This window comes from Corythoichthys intestinalis, chromosome 2, assembly GCF_030265065.1.
Source record: "Corythoichthys intestinalis isolate RoL2023-P3 chromosome 2, ASM3026506v1, whole genome shotgun sequence".
Lineage (NCBI taxonomy): Eukaryota > Metazoa > Chordata > Actinopteri > Syngnathiformes > Syngnathidae > Corythoichthys > Corythoichthys intestinalis.
Window position 1 is genome coordinate 46,551,366 of NC_080396.1, and position 17,812 is coordinate 46,569,177.

At 40.5% G+C, this 17,812-nt stretch overlaps 1 protein-coding gene across 2 annotated transcripts in view; it reads left to right on the top strand.

Moving 5' to 3' along the window:
* The window catches only part of LOC130911671 (nidogen-2), a 63,671-nt gene that overhangs the window by 41,705 nt on the left and 4,154 nt on the right, over window positions 1-17,812 (top strand). The window contains exons 16-48 of one of the 2 annotated variants that reach the window (XM_057829276.1): window positions 4,380-4,508; window positions 5,085-5,207; window positions 7,303-7,439; window positions 7,529-7,634; window positions 7,723-7,859; window positions 7,930-8,035; window positions 8,157-8,284; window positions 8,403-8,508; window positions 8,935-9,068; window positions 9,144-9,249; window positions 9,663-9,796; window positions 9,868-9,973; window positions 10,056-10,180; window positions 10,258-10,363; window positions 10,462-10,586; window positions 10,662-10,767; window positions 10,855-10,979; window positions 11,735-11,840; window positions 11,938-12,065; window positions 12,160-12,265; window positions 12,402-12,529; window positions 12,604-12,709; window positions 12,801-12,928; window positions 13,186-13,291; window positions 13,392-13,519; window positions 13,595-13,700; window positions 13,797-13,924; window positions 14,100-14,205; window positions 14,866-14,995; window positions 15,143-15,243; window positions 15,323-15,495; window positions 15,588-15,717; window positions 15,793-15,964. In XM_057829276.1, the coding sequence (XP_057685259.1) occupies window positions 4,380-4,508; window positions 5,085-5,207; window positions 7,303-7,439; window positions 7,529-7,634; window positions 7,723-7,859; window positions 7,930-8,035; window positions 8,157-8,284; window positions 8,403-8,508; window positions 8,935-9,068; window positions 9,144-9,249; window positions 9,663-9,796; window positions 9,868-9,973; window positions 10,056-10,180; window positions 10,258-10,363; window positions 10,462-10,586; window positions 10,662-10,767; window positions 10,855-10,979; window positions 11,735-11,840; window positions 11,938-12,065; window positions 12,160-12,265; window positions 12,402-12,529; window positions 12,604-12,709; window positions 12,801-12,928; window positions 13,186-13,291; window positions 13,392-13,519; window positions 13,595-13,700; window positions 13,797-13,924; window positions 14,100-14,205; window positions 14,866-14,995; window positions 15,143-15,243; window positions 15,323-15,495; window positions 15,588-15,717; window positions 15,793-15,964 (4,021 nt within the window). The remainder of the gene's footprint in view (window positions 1-4,379; window positions 4,509-5,084; window positions 5,208-7,302; window positions 7,440-7,528; window positions 7,635-7,722; window positions 7,860-7,929; window positions 8,036-8,156; window positions 8,285-8,402; window positions 8,509-8,934; window positions 9,069-9,143; window positions 9,250-9,662; window positions 9,797-9,867; window positions 9,974-10,055; window positions 10,181-10,257; window positions 10,364-10,461; window positions 10,587-10,661; window positions 10,768-10,854; window positions 10,980-11,734; window positions 11,841-11,937; window positions 12,066-12,159; window positions 12,266-12,401; window positions 12,530-12,603; window positions 12,710-12,800; window positions 12,929-13,185; window positions 13,292-13,391; window positions 13,520-13,594; window positions 13,701-13,796; window positions 13,925-14,099; window positions 14,206-14,865; window positions 14,996-15,142; window positions 15,244-15,322; window positions 15,496-15,587; window positions 15,718-15,792; window positions 15,965-17,812) is intronic. The other variant, XM_057829281.1, reaches the window with a different exon arrangement.

Consider the following 17,812-nt stretch of genomic DNA (forward strand, 5'->3'; position numbering starts at 1 on the left):
CTCCATTACACCAATCAGACGCAAGCTTGCCGTTTTATGATCACACAAGCCTGTTCAATCACACGTCTTTAAAGCACCGTAACAAATGAAATATTTGACAAAGAGCGCTGCCCTCAAAATGAATCGAAATCGCAGATTTAAAACTCTCTCACAGTTTTTATTTGCCACCGATTGCCCTCGGAAAACCGAAGATATGATCCTTTTAATTTCATAATAGTAATTATGAAGGAACTATACAGTATTCACTACTCAAACTAGGAACTATTTTCTCCACTAGAGGGCAGGGCACTCATGCTCTTTAGACAATAGTGCTTGATTACTGTTTTTTTTTTCTCTATTTAATGATCTTTTTTTTTTTTTTTTGGCTTAATGTGGTTATGCAATGGGTTATTGTACAGCATCATTATCACAACAGTTCATATAGATAAGTGTGAGAGAGAAAAAAAATACCATTGGAAAAAAAAAATCAAACAAAAATACACAGTTACTCAATGTTACTCATGACTTGAGTATTCTTGTCACTGGATACTTTTTTACTTGTACTTGAGTACATTTTTTGGATGACTACTTTTACTCTTATTTGAGTAATATTATTTGGAAGTAACGCTACTCTTACTTGAGTAAAATTTTTGGGTACTCTACCTACCTCTGGAAATGACAAGCACGCGATTAGCTAATATTAACAACTAAAAATACACCAAAGTTGTATGTCATTTTCACATTAAATGGAGATTTTTTTTTTCAACACTTAAAGCCTTTGGCATTTAGATTGGTACAAGACACAATGCATTCACTGCATTTGATTCTAATAGGTGACTACTTCAAACAATTCTTATAATGTGTGTAATGTATAGCCAGCTGTTTTGTTTTCGAATATACTAGTCCTTCTCAAAAACTTAGCATATTGTGATGAAGTTTATTATTTTTTCATATATTCTAGATTCATTACACACAGCTGAAGTAGTTCAAGCCTTTTATTGTTTTAATATTGATGATTTTGGCAAAAAAGTCAAGAAAAACCAAAAATCCCTATCTAAAAAAATTAGCATATTTCATCCGACCAATACAAAAAAGTGTTTTTTAATACAAAAAAGTCAACCTGCAATTAATTATATCAGCTATGCACTCAATACTTGGTCGGGATCCTTTTTGCAGAAATGACTGCTATAATGCGGCGTGGCATGGAGGCAATCAGCCTGTGGCACTGCTGAGGTGTTATGGAGGCCCAGGATGCTTCGATGGGGGCCTTAAGCTCATCCACAGTGTTGGGTCTGGTGTCTCTCAACTGCCTCTTCACAATATCCCACAGATTCTCTATGGGGTTCAGGTCAGAAGAGTTTGCAGGCCAATTGAGGACAGTAATGCCATGGTCAGTAAACCATTTACTAGTGGTTTTGGCACTGTGAGCAGGTACCAGGTCGTGCTGAAAAATGAAATCTTCATCTCCATAAAGCGTTTCTGCAGATGGAAGCATGAAGAGCTCCAAAATCTCCTGATAGCTAAGTGCATTGACCCTGCCCTTGATAAAACACAGTAGACCAACACCAGCAGCTGACATGGCACCCCAGACCATCATTGATTGTGGGTAGTTGACACTGGACTTCTCCCCAGTCTTCCTCCAAACTCTGACACCTTGATTTCCAAATGACATGCAAAATTTGCTTTCAAAAAAGTACTTTGGACCACTGAGCAAAAGTCAAGTGCTGCTTCTCTGTAGCCCAGGTCAGGCGCTTCTGCCGCTGTTTCAGGTTTAGAAGTGGCTTGACCTGGGGAATGCGGCACCCATTTCCAGCACACGCCTGTGCACGGTGGCTTTGGATGTTTCTGCTCCAGACTCAGGCCACTGTTTCTGCAGGTGCCCCATGGTCTGGAATCAGCCCTTCTCCACAATCTTTCTCAGGGTGCGGTCACCTCTTCTGGTTGTGCAGCGTTTCCTGCCACACTTTTTCCTTCCCACAGACTTCCTACTGAGGTGCCTTGATACAGCACTCTGGGAACAGCCTATTTGCTCAGAAATGTCTTTCTGTGTCTTAGCCTCTTGCTTGAGGGTGTCAATGATGGCCTTCTGGACAGCAGTCCAGATTGCAGTTTTGAGTAATGAACCAGGCTGGGAGTTTTTAAAAGCCTCAGGAATCTTTCGCAGGGGTTTTGAGTTAATTTGTTGATTCAGATGATTAGGTTAGTAGCTTCTTTAGAGTGCCTTTTCATGATATGCTAATTTTTTGAGATAGGGATTTTTGTTTTTTCTTGACTTTTTTGCCAAAATCATCAATATTAAAACAATAAAAGGCTTGAACTACTTCAGTTGTGGCTAATGAATCTAAAATATATGAGAGTCTAGTGTTTATCAGTACATTACAGAAAATAAAGAACTTTATCACAATATGCAATTTTTTTAGAAGGACCAGCAAATGGCAAAAGTAAGAAATTAAATGCTCAACTTTAAAAACCTACTTCAGGTATTTTTACTTCTCCACACCAAACACATGTACACGCACACTTGGAGACAAGGCGCTGGGACGTGCTTTTAACATCTGCCTATGCATTGTGTATGGAAGGAATCATCATTGCCTCTCCCCCTCCTTGTCTGTCCCCCCTTCATGTGCTTAATGATTTAATTATCAGGGACTTCCATTGCTTTAAGCTTGTTCGTGGCCTGTCATTAGCCCAGCATTATGTCTGTGTCCCCTGCTGACAGCAGTAGGAAAGCCCCGGGCTCTGCCTCAGTTCCCATGGCTGGGCCTTCGTGTTTCTCTCTGACCACATAATCACAATGCCTTGTACAGTACTAAGAATGCAGCCTTGGCTCCAGGTGTTTGCACTCACATATGAACGGGCAACATGTTCTGCAGTTCATATGTTCTTTCTGAAATCCATTTCAGTCTGGATTTCGGCCACAACACAGTACCGAGACCGTGCTTATCAAAGTCCTAAATGATATTCGTCGGAATACCGATGCAGGCAAATCATCTGTTCTGTTACTATTGGATCTCAGCGCCGCATTCGACACGGTTGATCACAACATACTACTCAGCAGATTGGAACAGTGGGTAGGGCTTACTGACACTATTCTTCAGTGGTTCACATCCTATTTACATGATAGGGATTTCTTTGTGTCAATCGGAAACTATCAGTCAGAACGAACCAAATTCACGTGTGGAGTCCCTCAAGGGGCAATTCTTGGACCACTCTTATTTAGCATCTATATGCTTCCGTTAGCTCAGATAATTGAACAGTATGACATCTCCTATCACGCCTATGCAGATGACACACAACTGTACATTTCTGTGTCCCCACATGATTATAGTCCCTTAGTCTCCCTGAGTAAATGCATTCATCAAATCAATGAATGGATGTGCCAGAATTTTCTCCAGTTAAATGTGGAGAAGACAGAGGTGATCATTTTTGGGCCAAAAAAGGAAAGGTCAAAGATAAGCAGGCAACTTAGCACAATGTCACTTACAGCTACATATCAAGTCAAAAAACCTTGGCGTAATTATTGACTCAGACCTAAAATTTGATAGCCATCTAAAGTCCGTCACTAAATCCGCTTATTACCACCTAAAAAATATAACCAGAATTAAGGTGCTTCTGACTCAACAAGACATGGAAAAACTTATGCATGCATTCATTTTCAGCAGATTGGACTATTGCAACGGTATATTTACAGGTCTTGATAAAAAAATCAGTCAGGAAGCTGCAGCTAGTACAGAATGCTGCAGCCAGAGTCCTCACAAATACAAGGAAGCTGGACCACATTACACCGGTTTTGAAATCGCTACACTGGCTTCCAGTGAGTCAAAGGATAGACTATAAAATACGACTGCTCGTCTACAAAACACTTAATGGCCTTGGACCAAAATACATGCTTGACTTGTTAGATTCCCATGAGACATCTAGACCCCTAAGGTCGTCTGGAACGGGTCTTCTGCATATTCCAAGAACAAGAACCAAGCAGGGTGTGGCAGCATTTAGTTATGCTCCTCACCTCTGGAACAAGTTACCTGAACATCTGAAGTATGCTCAAACTGTTAGCTCTTTTAAATCAGGGCTAAAAACGCTTTTGTTTAGCACTGCATATCCATAACTGGCTATATATTTCAATCTACCTGCTTTCTATTCCTCTTGTGCTTATCTCCATTGCTGATTTCAATTATTATTATTAGTAGTAGTTTTTGTTATATTTTTGTTTTATTTTTATTTATTTATTTTAATTCTATTTGTGATTAAATGCGATCTTTTGTCTTGGTTTTTACATTGTATTGATTTAAATGTGATTTTTATGATCTTCATGTGATGTAAAGCACTTTGAATTGCCTTGTGTTGAATTGTGCTATATAAATAAATTTGCCTTGCCTTGCCTTTCTCTCTCTGGTTAGATGTCGATGAGTGTGCGGAGAGCTTGCTGACATGTGGTGCTCATTCGCAATGCATCAACTTACCTGGTAGCCATCGCTGCCAGTGCCAGAGCGGCTATGAATTTGGTTTTGATGGCCGTACCTGTGTTGGTGAGTTGTTACTGTGTTAACTTCTTAACATGTTAGATACGTATGTTGAATGCCAGCACACACGACACTGATAGTTTTTAGTTTTTCATTGTAGTCCATTATTAGCCTTTTTGGACATTTCACAAACATCAAAATTAGTTGCAACCTGATATGATTAACTTTTTATTGTGATTAAGTCAGTTATGTTATTAGAATGATTTTTAGCAGTATGTAGCGTTCTTCCAACCAGTTCATAACTTAAACAGCCTTTGCAATATGACATATTGTTCATCTCTGATTTAAATGGGACGTGCATCCATTTGTGTATGAGCGCACAACCTTTTTTCAGCCAACCGTGTGAACTTTTGATGAACTTCCCCTGATACGCTTCTTTCTTTCCACATTTTTTTTTTTATTGGTTGGAAATTACAAAGACAATCCAGCTCTACTACAGCATACATTTCTTTTATTAGTTGGAAAAATTACAAATACAATCCAGCTCAACTACAGCATCTCTTTCCTGTAGCAACATGGCATCTGTTTAGATATATTAGCACGCGCCACAATGTTTCTCTTTGTATAACTGTATGTCTTCAGACATGGATGAGTGCAGCTCCTCTCCATGCCACATCAATGCAAGATGCACCAACAGTTTAGGCTCATTCCATTGTCAGTGCCAGAATGGCTTTGATGGAGATGGTTTCCTCTGCTCCCAACAAGGTCAGTGATCTTGCCATGGGTTTGTTTTTCTGTGCATTTACATGTAAATAATGACCATTTAAATAACTACTTATTGTGAGAGAATTTATTCATGCTTAAAACACAACCATTATATATTATATGTTGAATGCTTTTGTTATCCTTGCATGAGAACATTATAGCATAGAGTATCATTGTAAAAATAATCTGTTGTAATCTTTTTAAGTGGGCCTTCTCATAGCCTTGACGATTGTAGACGGAGTCAATATGCCCAAATATGGACTGTCATGTTCGTGTTGTTTTCCAATATGCCCTGAATGAATACAATATAGCAACTGTGGCTTATCAAACTTCTTCCTGGCCACAGCTGGTGATTCAAGGTTACAGCTTAAGATGGTTTTCCCCCATGAGAGATGTTTTTCTGTAACTTGAAATGTTTTTACTAAGTTTCGATTTTGTTTCTATGGTGTCAACCCATAAATAGAGGGATGCCCTGTTTCTCTCTTTTGTCCACATGCGGAGAGGCACTTTGTGCGTTACTCCTTGTCTGTACCCAAGAGCTCTTGTACTAAAACCTACTAAATCCATGGTTGTGGTCGTATTTATTTCTCTAATCTAGCTATCGAGGTAACACTTGTCTCGGAGTTCAAACTTGAGCTTCCCTGACATTTATATTCTGCCAGAAAATAGTGCCATAATTTTGAGGTACAGTCCTCAAAACCACTTTCAAAAGTACTTTTCCTTGTTTACCTTAACTGCCTTATGTATGAACTAATATGTGGTTGCCCAATTTGCTTGTATCATTGCCGAAAAATAAAAATGAAGCACAGATTATAACTTGCATTTAATGTGAGTACTGAAATTTCCGAGCCCCTTCAGGCATCACTCTGTTAATGTATGAGTGTCACAATGCTCAAAACTGTACAACTTTAAACACTCATAAATCCTAGATTTTAGGGTGATCGGGATTGTCATTGGATCCAGAGCTTGCATGCGAGAGATAACATACACCCTGGACTGGTCGCTAGCCAATTATAGGGCACGTGTTGATTATTTATCAGACTTTTAGTTTACGCTAAAAGGCATGTTCTTGGAATGTGGGATGAAGCTGGAGAAAAGCAGCAAGCACAAAGAGATGATGTAAACTTTACTCCACACATGCAAGAAGCCAGAACACCCAGATTTAAAGCCCCCCCCCCTTGAACTTGGATGTGTTTAACACTCATCAACTTTGCCCAAAAAAATAGAAGTACTCAGAAGATGGCAAGGTTAATAGTAAAGCAAACATATATAATTGTGATAGAAGTACTTGCTGTAGGTAAAAATGTCATTTGTCGAAGGTTGTTTCCATACCTCTACTTCTGTTGATCAGTTTGCAACAGTAATAACTGACATGTATGCACATTGAGTACGACATGCCGATTGCCTGAACTGTAACTAAAAAATGTTGTGTAGCGGAAGCATTCATATCGGTTGAGGTAATGAAATCCTAGAAAATTACAGCCAGACACGTTTTTGTAGGTACCACAAACTGAGATGTTTAATGAGAATGGAACATGTGGACACCTTGATGACTTCTAGTTCCTTTACTCTCTGGACATTGAGTCGATCATAACTGGACTGTCCTGGCTGTCTTACAAATGGACTAAGTCAAAATTATTATATATTATTATTTCGAGGGGAAAAAAATCAATATGGTAAGTCAACGCCAGTAAAGCAAGCCTTCTCTTAGCTTCAGCTTTTGAATGATTAGCAACTATGAAATGAAATAGAAAATAAATGGTGAGCCAGATACTCTCTCAATATTGCTATTCTAGAGGAACAGGTATTTGAAAAACACGCCAACATATTTGGAAAAAAGTTGTGTTTAAATTTAAATTCAAATGTCATACAAATAGTAATTTTCTTAATACTGTGTATTTAGAGTTACTGCAATGTAAAGTATGTCAGACTCTCAATGTGAAACATTAAAACTGTTCAGAATCCGGGCACTTAGACTTCCATTCTCTGTGTCAAACAGCTGAACAGGACAGGTTTAAAAAAAAAAAAAAAAAAAAAAAAAAAAAAATAGAGTTACTGCAAACAACATCTAATTAAGACGCTTACGTCTCTACAGGACAGACGGATGGTACTAAGAGCCTGTGTGAGCAGCACAGGGACAGTCTACAGAATGGGCCTGGCCAAGATAGTCGACTTCCTGTTGGGTTCTTTATCCCTCAGTGTGACTCTGATGGACGATACAGACCACTGCAGGTGGGACCTGAGGGCCAGCCTGAGCTCATTGATGTTCATTGGCCAATAAATGACGAGTGCAGCTCAAAAGGTTTATAACTCATTTGCAGTGCCATGGTTCTACTGGACATTGTTGGTGTGTGGATCATCGGGGGCAAGAGATAGATGGAAGCAGGACTCCTCCTGGTATGACACCAACAGACTGTGATAGACATGGTGAGGAACACATACAATAAACCTTGAGAATCATCTTGTTATACCCACAAAAAGGAACATTAAATGCCTTGTTTCCCTTTATTCCAAGCAGGGCAACCAGTAGAACCTAAATCTCAATGTGAGCACCACAGAGACAGTGTACAGACCTCCAGTCCAGAGGGTTATCCTTTGGTTGGAGTCTTTGTACCTCAATGTGATACAAATGGAAAGTATACACCTCAACAAGTAAGTATTTTCAAAGCTGTAACTATACGGTGTTCACCATGTGATAGGTTTAAAAATATTGATGTTTCAGTGTCATGGCTCTACTGGACATTGTTGGTGTGTGGACAGCCAGGGACAGGAAAGACCTGGAACCAGAACTCCGCCTGGTACAACACCCATTGACTGTGAGAGACCAGGTAAGGAAAAAAGGACAAACATTTCATTAGCTGTCATTGTAATGGATTTTATTTTTTTAGAAAGATTTGTTGTGACTATGCTTATGCGTTCCACTTTCTAAAATGAGACGTATGTCCTTAGATGAACGTCCTAAAACCCACTGTGAATACCTTAGAGAAAGCGGACAGACTACAAATTCAGATGGCTATCCACTCGTGGGAGCGTTTGTACCTCAGTGTGATGCTAATGGACAATACACACCTCTGCAGGTCAGGAGAAGATATCGGAACGATTAGCTACAGAGATATCATTATTATTATTAACAATTCATTTCTATAAACCCAAACATTTATTCTGCACAAACTGGATAATACCCGTGTGTCACAGTGTCATGACTCGACTGGGCATTGTTGGTGTGTAGACAGCCAGGGACAAGAAAGACCCAGAACCAGAACAAGGCCTGGTGAACAACCCACAGACTGTAGCAAACCAGGTAAATTAAGGAAAACTAGATGAAGAAACAAGCAATTCCACAAAGTTATTTCTCTATGTCATTAAACTGTACTCTGGCGTTACAAAACAACTTAAAGAAGCGGGTGTACTTATTTGTTATTTTACAAGGTTTTCTTTCTTTTTTCCTCAATGATGAGTCAAACATGTACCGTGGCTCTCCCTTGAGGTCAGGTGATTATGTACTTTGAAATGCCCGAGGAAAAAAGAGGTTCAGATATTGTCATAAACATTGCTACTGTATGTATGTGTATGGTTTTGATGGGAAAAGGTTCAGAATTTCTATTCAGCAAGTAAGCATGCAGAAAAATGAAGTTATTTCTTTCTTTCTTTTACAGGACTTTCAGTTGTACATTCAAAAAGGGATTAGAAATAAAATAAACAAGTTCTCTGACTCTTTCTCAATCAGATGAACCAGATCATGCAAAAACCCACTGTGAACATCACAGAGACAGCTCACAGGCCACTAGTCCAGAGGGTTATCCAATAGTTGGTGCCTTTGTACCTCAGTGTGACTCAAATGGACATTACACACCGTTACAGGTAAATTATTTCAATATTGGTAACATTCATGATTTACTGTGTGTTATGTTTAATCAAAGTGTATTGTGCATTCAGTGTCATGGCTCTACTGGACATTGTTGGTGTGTTGACAGCCACGGACAGGAAAGACCTGGAACAAGAACTCCACCTGGTACTACACCGACTAACTGTGCCCACCAAGGTGCGAATTGCGAAAGTCAAATCTTTCCAATTATGTGCAGTCGCAGTACTACAGTAGAGAAAGGGTGTCTTCATTCATTAAATGCCCGCACTGCTTATCCTCACGAGTGTTAAGGAGGTGCTACAGACTCTAGACAGGAGGTGGGGTAGACCCGAAACTGGTTGTCAGCTAATCGCAAGGCACAATGGAAAAAAAAAAAAGGACGTGGCGTTGTGATATTAAGTGCAAATGGTTTTCTGTCGCTGTGCATGCCCTACAATTGGTTGTTGAACAGGTTAGGTTGTAGTCCGCATTTTGCCTGAAGTTAACTGAGATCGACTCCAGCACACCAGGATCCTGACAACGATAAGCAGTGTTAGAAATTGATGGATAAATGGTTGATAGAGTCTGCATTATATATTTCAATGTAACAGAAGAGCCTGGACGCCTTAAAAGTCATTGTGAGCAGCACAGAGACAGTGTGCAGACCACCAGTCCAGAGGGTTATCCACTTGTGGGAGCCTTTGTACCTCAATGTGATGCTAACGGACAGTACACTCCTCAGCAGGTAAATGCGAGACAGTTTGATATTGTGTCATTTGTATGACATCTATCTGACTAAAAATGGTTGTATTTAAGTGTCATGGTTCTAGTGGACATTGTTGGTGCGTGAACAACAAAGGGGAAGAACGATCTGGTACTAGAACTCCTCCTGGTACAACACCCGTTGACTGTGAAAAACCAGGTTCAACCTTTCTTTCTATTTACACTATAATTTAACCCACTTACATGTTCAATGTAGGTATAACTTGCAATCTAATCTTTAGAACGTCCTAAAAGTCACTGTGAGTTGCACAGAGATAGTATACAGACGACAAGTTCAGAGGGTTATCCACTGGTAGGAGCCTTTGTACCCCAGTGTGATGCTAATGGAGAGTACACTCCTCAACAGGTAAATACTGAATGGTTTGAGCCATTATTTTTATACTATAAATTATCTATGCGACTAATACATATAGTGCTTTTAAGTGTCAGGTTTCCACTGGGCATTGCTGGTGTGTGGACAGACAAGGACAAGAAAGACCTGGTACAAGAAGTCCTCCAGGTGCAACACCCATCGACTGTAAAAACACAGGTGCTTTTAAAGTGGACCGTTCTTCCAGTTGTCTGATGACTGATACTGGCCTGTACAGTATTTTCAATCAGTGCATAACTTTGCAATGTAATCTGTAGAACTTCCCAGAAGCCACTGTGAGAGGCAAAGAGACAGTGTGCAGACCACCAGTCCAGAGGGTTATCCCATATTGGGAGCCTTTGTACCGCAGTGTGATGCTAATGGACACTATACTCCTCAACAGGTAATATCTTGACAGTTTGAGGTATTACTTGGATATCTTTGGTGTATCACCAATGACATTAAAACCATTTTTTAGTGTCACAGTTCGAGTGGGCATTGTTGGTGTGTGGATAACCAAGGGCAAGAGAGACCTGGTACGAGAACTCCTCCTGGTGTAGCACCCATTGAATGCAACAAACCAGGTGCAAAAGCTGAGCCGTACCCAGCATTCAACGTGTTTTCCATAAAGACTTTAATTTTTATCTATATCACCGAAAATTAATCTCTAGAACGTCCCAAAAGCCACTGTGAACAGCACAAAGACAGTATAGAGACCACCAGTCCAGAGGGTTATCCCCTGTTGGGAGCCTTTGTACCTCAGTGTGATGCTGATGGGGAATATTCACCTCAACAGGTAAATACAAATGCAATATAAGTATTTCACGTTTAACATGTAATGTTACACCAATATCCATGTTTGAAATTTTGAGGGTTTGTTAGCATAGGAATGTTTGAGTCTCCTGTCTGATCCTAAATTCTTTAACACAAATGAAATAGAAGGAATTCAGCTGTCGGTCTCTTAAACTGCGGCTGCTGGCATTTGTTATTATTTTCTGCGCCAGTGGGTCGCTTTTCAACAAACTATAGTGTGACGCATCTTGTTATGAATCTTCTTCACATGCATGTTACTTTAGGGCCGCTGTAGACAAAACAATTAACGGCAGTCTGAAAAAATAAGAGATTGTATTTGACAAAAGTCAGATTTGTGCATTAAGACCTGTGGTCTGAATGTAGCCTGTTTGTCCCGGCTGTTGGCTGTCAAATACTTCAGAACATCGGCAGTAGATGGTACAGCTATGTTGAACTCCAGCACGCGTGTGACCCTCCAACCCAGGGTTGTCAAACGGATTCCACAAAGGGCCGCAATGGGTCCTGGTCTTTGTTCCAAAAGATCCAGCAGAGACAGTTCAACCAATGAGGTTTCTGCTAAAACAAGCAGCATGACTGCAACCAGCTGATTACAATTCTAAGACACTAGATTGGTGAAAAGGTATTCATCTCGTTTGGTTGGAATGAAATCCAGCGCCCGGACCAGTTTGACACCCCTGCTCTTAAGGATATATGGTACAGATAATGGGATGGATATATAAAATGTCATATTTGTTCCAGTGCCACGGATCTACTGGACAGTGCTGGTGTGTGGACAGCCAAGGACAGGAAAGACCTGGAACCAGAACACCTCCTGGTACAACACCCATTGACTGTGAGAGAAAAGGTAAGAAAAAGACTGTCAGCATAAAAAAAGTATTGGCCGTGTTAAGAGATTATACAATATGTTAATCGACATGTCCCTTCTCACAAACAAATTTCAGATGAACGTCCGAAAACCCATTGTGAACACCACAGAGACCGTGTACAGACAACCAGTCCTGAAGGATATCCATTAGTCGGATCCTTTGTACCTCAGTGTGATACTAATGGACAGTACACACCTCAACAAGTAAGCACTTTTTAAATTAAAATAATAATGTCTTTGTCATGTGACATTTTTATTTATTTATTTATTTATTTTTTTCCCATTTTTAAATTTTAAGTGTCATGGCTCTACTGGACATTGTTGGTGTGTTGACAGTCAAGGACATGAAAGACCCGGAACCAGAACTCCACCTGGTGAAACACCCACTGACTGTGAGCAACCAGGTGAAAAAAAAAGATTGTCACCAGGAATATCACTCAGTATTAGAAAACTTGGTCCTATACCATCGTCGTACAATGTTTAGGTAATTATACAATACTTTGTTAATTGACGTTTCCCTTTTAAAAAACAAATCTTCAGGTGAACATCCCAAAACCCATTGTGAGCACCACAGAGACCGTGCGCAGACCACCAGTCCCGAAGGATATGCTTTAATTGGAGCCTTCATACCTCAATGCGATAATAATGGACAGTACACACCTCAGCAAGTAAATACTTTTCAATTTAGAGAGATAATGTCTTTACCATGTGATATTTTGATTTTTTGGGGGGAATATTTCAGTGTCATGGCTCCACTGGACATTGTTGGTGTGTGGACAGCCAAGGACAGGAAAGACCTGGAACCAGAACGCTGCCTGGCACAACACCCATTGACTGTGAGAGACCGGGTAAGAAAAAAACTCAGCGGAAAGATATGTGACTTTAAGCGATTATACACTATGTTAATGGATATTTCCCTTCTCTCAAACTAATTTTCAGATGAGAGTCCTAAAACCCACTGCGAATACTACAGAGACCGTGTACAGACCACCAGTCCTGAAGGACATCCTTTAGTCGGAGCTTTCGTAACTCAGTGTGATACTAATGGACAATACATACCGCAACAGGTAAGCACCTTTTTAAAATTATTATTATTTATATAGTTATTCAATTGTCTTTGAAGGCTGGAACACACATGCCACATGGGAGTTTGGTGTACTCCTGTTGTTGTATAGCTAGATGGACAGACAGACAGATAGATTCTGGAGGCAATTCCCCAGCACCCAGGACCCGCGAATGGTTCTGAGACCTGGCAGCCTCACCTTTTGAATGACGGGAATAAATCTTTACCATGTGATATTTTAAAATGTTTTTTATATTTAAGTGTCACGGCTCTACTGGACATTGTTGGTGTGTGGACAGCCAAGGACAGGAGAGACCTGGAACCAGAACTTCCCCTGGCACAACACCCATTGACTGTCAGAGACATGGTAAGAAAGACTCTCATCAGATATATTTTTCTGCCACTTCAGGTTTTTATACATGTCTTTTTTTTCATTATTATTTCCCTTCTCTTGAACAAATCTTCAGATGAACGTCCTAAAACCCACTGTGAACACCACAGGGATCGTGTAGAGACTACCAGTCCTGAAGGATATCCATTAGTCGGAGCCTTTGTACCTCAGTGTGATACTAATGGACAATATACACCCCAACAGGTAAGCATTTTTTTAGACCGCCCAAAGGGAGGGCTGAAGATCTTACTCGCTTACCATGTTTTCTTTATGATTCAGTGTCACGGTTCTTCTGGACATTGTTGGTGTGTGGACAGTCAAGGCCAGGAAAGACCTGGAACCAGAACTCCCCCGGGCACAACACCCATTGACTGTGAGAAACCGGGTAAGAAAAAGACCCTCAGAAGAAAGATATTTTGTCCGTCACTGCGAGTGATTGGACTGTTTAATGTCATTTCCCTTCCCTCAAACAAATTTTCAGACGAACGTCCTAAAACCCACTGTGAACACCACAGAGACCGTGCACAGACGACCAGTTCAGAAGGTTATTCACTAGTAGGTGTCTTTGTACCTCAGTGTGATGCGAATGGACAGTACATTCCTCAACAGGTAAATACCATAACATTTCAGGTGTGACTTAAAAATAAAGTTTAAATATACACTGCTGTTTTTTTTAACAACCTTCAGAAAATCCAATTGGTATATGGATCAAAATCTATATGAAATACATGAAACTGATTATTACTTGTATTTCATTTCAAATCATCTTCACTCTCTGGAGTAGTGCCACAGCTCCATTGGACAGTGTTGGTGTGTGGACCGCAATGGCCAAGAGAGAGCAGGAACAAGATCTCAAGATGCATTTTCACCTATAGACTGTGACAAGCCAGGTAGGCTGAGACCATGTTTTCTCTATAGATTTCATTCCCTTTTAGATGTTTTACTTTCAGCCCTAATGTAATCACTTAACCTCTGTCTGTGGTGCACACACACACCCACTCACACACGAATGTATAGACTAAAAGCAATTGTTGCTGTAAACTACTTTTATGACTGTCCAAACATCTTCAGTGTTTGTTTCGTGGGAAGACAGATGGGTCGATCCTTTGGCAACCAAACTATAACCAAACCTTGCCTTTTTCAGGGTGACCCTTCAATCCTTAAGGTTGTTGTCATCTGACATTCCTCATTGTTTTTTTTTTCCCTATAGCTTATTATCAATTAAGACTCCACTATGGATTAAAAAGATTGGCCACAAATGAGCCGATTTGCCACCTGGCATGTAGTTTGCAAAACATTCAGCGATCACACCTTGAAACAACAACCATAAGCTGACCACACCAACCAGAGACATAAAAGGGGAGAGTAATGGTTAAACTCTAAAAAATCTTTTTGGATTAAAGGTGAAACATCTCCAACGAGCAATAAGTGTCCATTTATCTTGAATCAACCTTTGCGAATTAACATGACCTGGATCTATGAGAATATATGCCTAACGAATGACTGAATCAGAACAGAGCTGATAAGCTTTGTTGATATGTCCCTGACAGTCTACGTGGCTCCAACCGAACGTCCCGAGAGTGTGTGTGAGCGCTGGAGGAGCAGTTTAATGGAGCACTATGGTGGGAAGCCAGAACCACAACAGTACCTGCCTCAGTGTGAGCCAGATGGGCAGTTCAGGTAGTTCCTCATCCATGACAAAAGTAGTAATACACAGTAAAAAAGTACACATTTTTTACACTACTGTGTGTATATGTAGCTACACCAAGTAGCAGATTACCCACATTAGGATCTTAATGACTTATTGTAAGTGTTGTGGCCTCTCAGTCCAGTTCAGTGCTATGGGGAGACCACCTATTGTTGGTGTGTGGACCAGGATGGGCGAGAGGTTCCTGGTACCAGGTCAAATGATGTCGTCAAGCCTGCATGTGAGCTTTGGATCATTCCTGCTGTATTTGCTGTCAAAACCTTACATGATATATGACGTGTATCTCCATTTTGTTGCAGGCCTTCCATCAGTGGCTCCACCAATCACTCTCCCATTACCCCGTCCAGATGTGACTCCTCCCCCTAATGCTGATGTCACATTGCTCTATGCTCAGGGACAGAAGATAGGAGCACTTCCTCTCAACGGGAGCAGACTAGATACAAGCCGGTCCAGAACGTTACTGACTCTACATGTAAATGCACAGATAGACACTCTGGCATGAATGCATTTCTTGATAGTATTTACTGTGTGTTTCACTGATCATGTCCTCATGCATGTGCGCAGGGCTCCATAGTTGTTGGTCTGTCCTATGACTGCAAACAGAACCAAGTATATTGGACAGATTTGTCTGCGCGGACCATTAATAGAGCATTACTGGTGCCAGGAGCTGAGCCAGAGATACTCATAAACTCAAGTGATTGATCACACACACACATTCACTCACGGGGTAATGTTTTGTGTAATTTTCTCATTCATTTTCTCCTTGTAGATCTGGTCAGTCCAGAGGGGTTGGCTGTGGATGTTAATCGAAGATTGATGTTCTGGGTGGATTCCAACCCTGACCTAATCGAAAGGTCCAACTTGGATGGCAGTGATAGAAAGACACTTTTCGACTCAGACTTGGTCAACCCACGGGCCATAATTGTGGTCTCTTCAACCGGGTAATCCACTTTTCTTTTTTTTTTTTCTTAAAGCCACTATTCTCCTTTAAAAAAAGCTAAATACAGTGACGCATCCCAGAAGTGATCTACTATGAACCATGCACTTGCAAGGTCTGTATCTCATTCATTAGTGCTGACGTTTGTTGAGTCTGGTTTGTTCCACGCTGGAGACATGGCAGCATACACACAAGTCCATCACCAGCTGATAACATTTCAATCACTAGGCTTTTTTAGCAACATGTGTTTATTCTCTGCAAGACACCAGCACATTTTAGTGCTCTCTTAGTCATGGCCGCCAAGACTCATGAATGCAGAGTTAGAGCACAAGGCCACCGTAGTCAGCTTTTCAGGAATAACATCTGCTTTTCATCATTGTAACTAATCAACACACATCATCGTGTGTGTGGGGTGGTTGCTTAGAAAGAGGAGGAACATGTGTTTGTGTGTTTAATCCATCATTAAATACAACACCAATAACTCAAACCACAAATTTGAAAATGCTTGTAAAAGTCTTTTCTAAACTCAGGCCAGCGTTGTATAGATGCGTATGTGCATATATGCCTGTATTTATGTTGTCAGACAAAAAAACAAAACAAAAAAACTCCAAAGGCGATTATTGCTTCACATGGGTACACTTACTGTACATTCCAGCTCGCAGCCTTTGAGTTGATGACGACCGATGTACGTGCGTGAACATCTCTTACATAAACATCTGCTCAAACATACCTTGTTTTTCAAACTGATTAACTGCCACAAACTCTATGTCTGTTTGGAATTTGATAGCACATGTGGTGTGTATTACTTGTTGCTCCCTAAAGACTTGCCACATGTACACGATCATTTATGATCAAAAGCAGAACACATACCCACACACAGACTGCTCAAAGCTGTGATCATCCTGCTGAGCATCTTTGATTAGCTGCTTGAACTTCTATTTTTGACTCTTAATTCGGTTCCCGTGTCTAGGGATGTAGATTTGACTGTTTTAACCTAATCTTATTGTTATTCCAATTGTGCTTTGAGATACTAGTGACCCATTGTTACTGTGCTTGTTTTTAAAGCAAACCATTGTTTTGACTATTCTTTTTCCTTTGACTTGCAAGCGCAAACTTTCACGTAGGGTGACCACTTCCATAAGGTCAAAATGGTGGGCATATTTAAAAGCAAAATAAAAACATCAGACTTGCGGTGTATTTTCATCACATTTTGCACGGTTTATAAATCATACAGTGGGGCAAATAAGTATTTAGTCAACCACTAATTGTGCAAGTTCTCCCACCTGAAAATATTAGAGGCCTGTAATTTTCAACATGGGTAAACCTCAACCATGAGAGACAGAGTGTAGGAAAAAAAACAGAAAATCACATTGTTTGATTTTTAAAGAATTTATTTGCAAATCATGGTGGAAACTAAGTATTTGGTCAATACCAAAAGTTCATCTCAATACTTTGTTATGTACCCTTTGTTGGCAATAACAGAGGCCAAATGTTTTCTGTAACTCTTCACAAGCTTTTCACACACTGTTGTTGGTATTTTGGCTCATTCCTCCATGCAGATCTCCTCTAGAGCAGTGATGTTTTGGGGCTGTCGTTGGGCAACACGGACTTCCAACTCACTCCACAGATTTTCTATGGGGTTGAGATCTGGAGACTGGCTAGGCCGCTCCAGGACCTTGAAGTGCCTCTTACAAAGCCACTCCTTTGTTGCCCTGGCTGTGTGTTTGGGATCATTGTCATGCTGAAAGACCCAGCCACGTCTCATCTTCAATGCCCATGCTGATGGAAGGAGATTTTCACTCAAAACCTCTCGATACATGGCCCCATTCATTCTTTCCTTTACACAGATCAG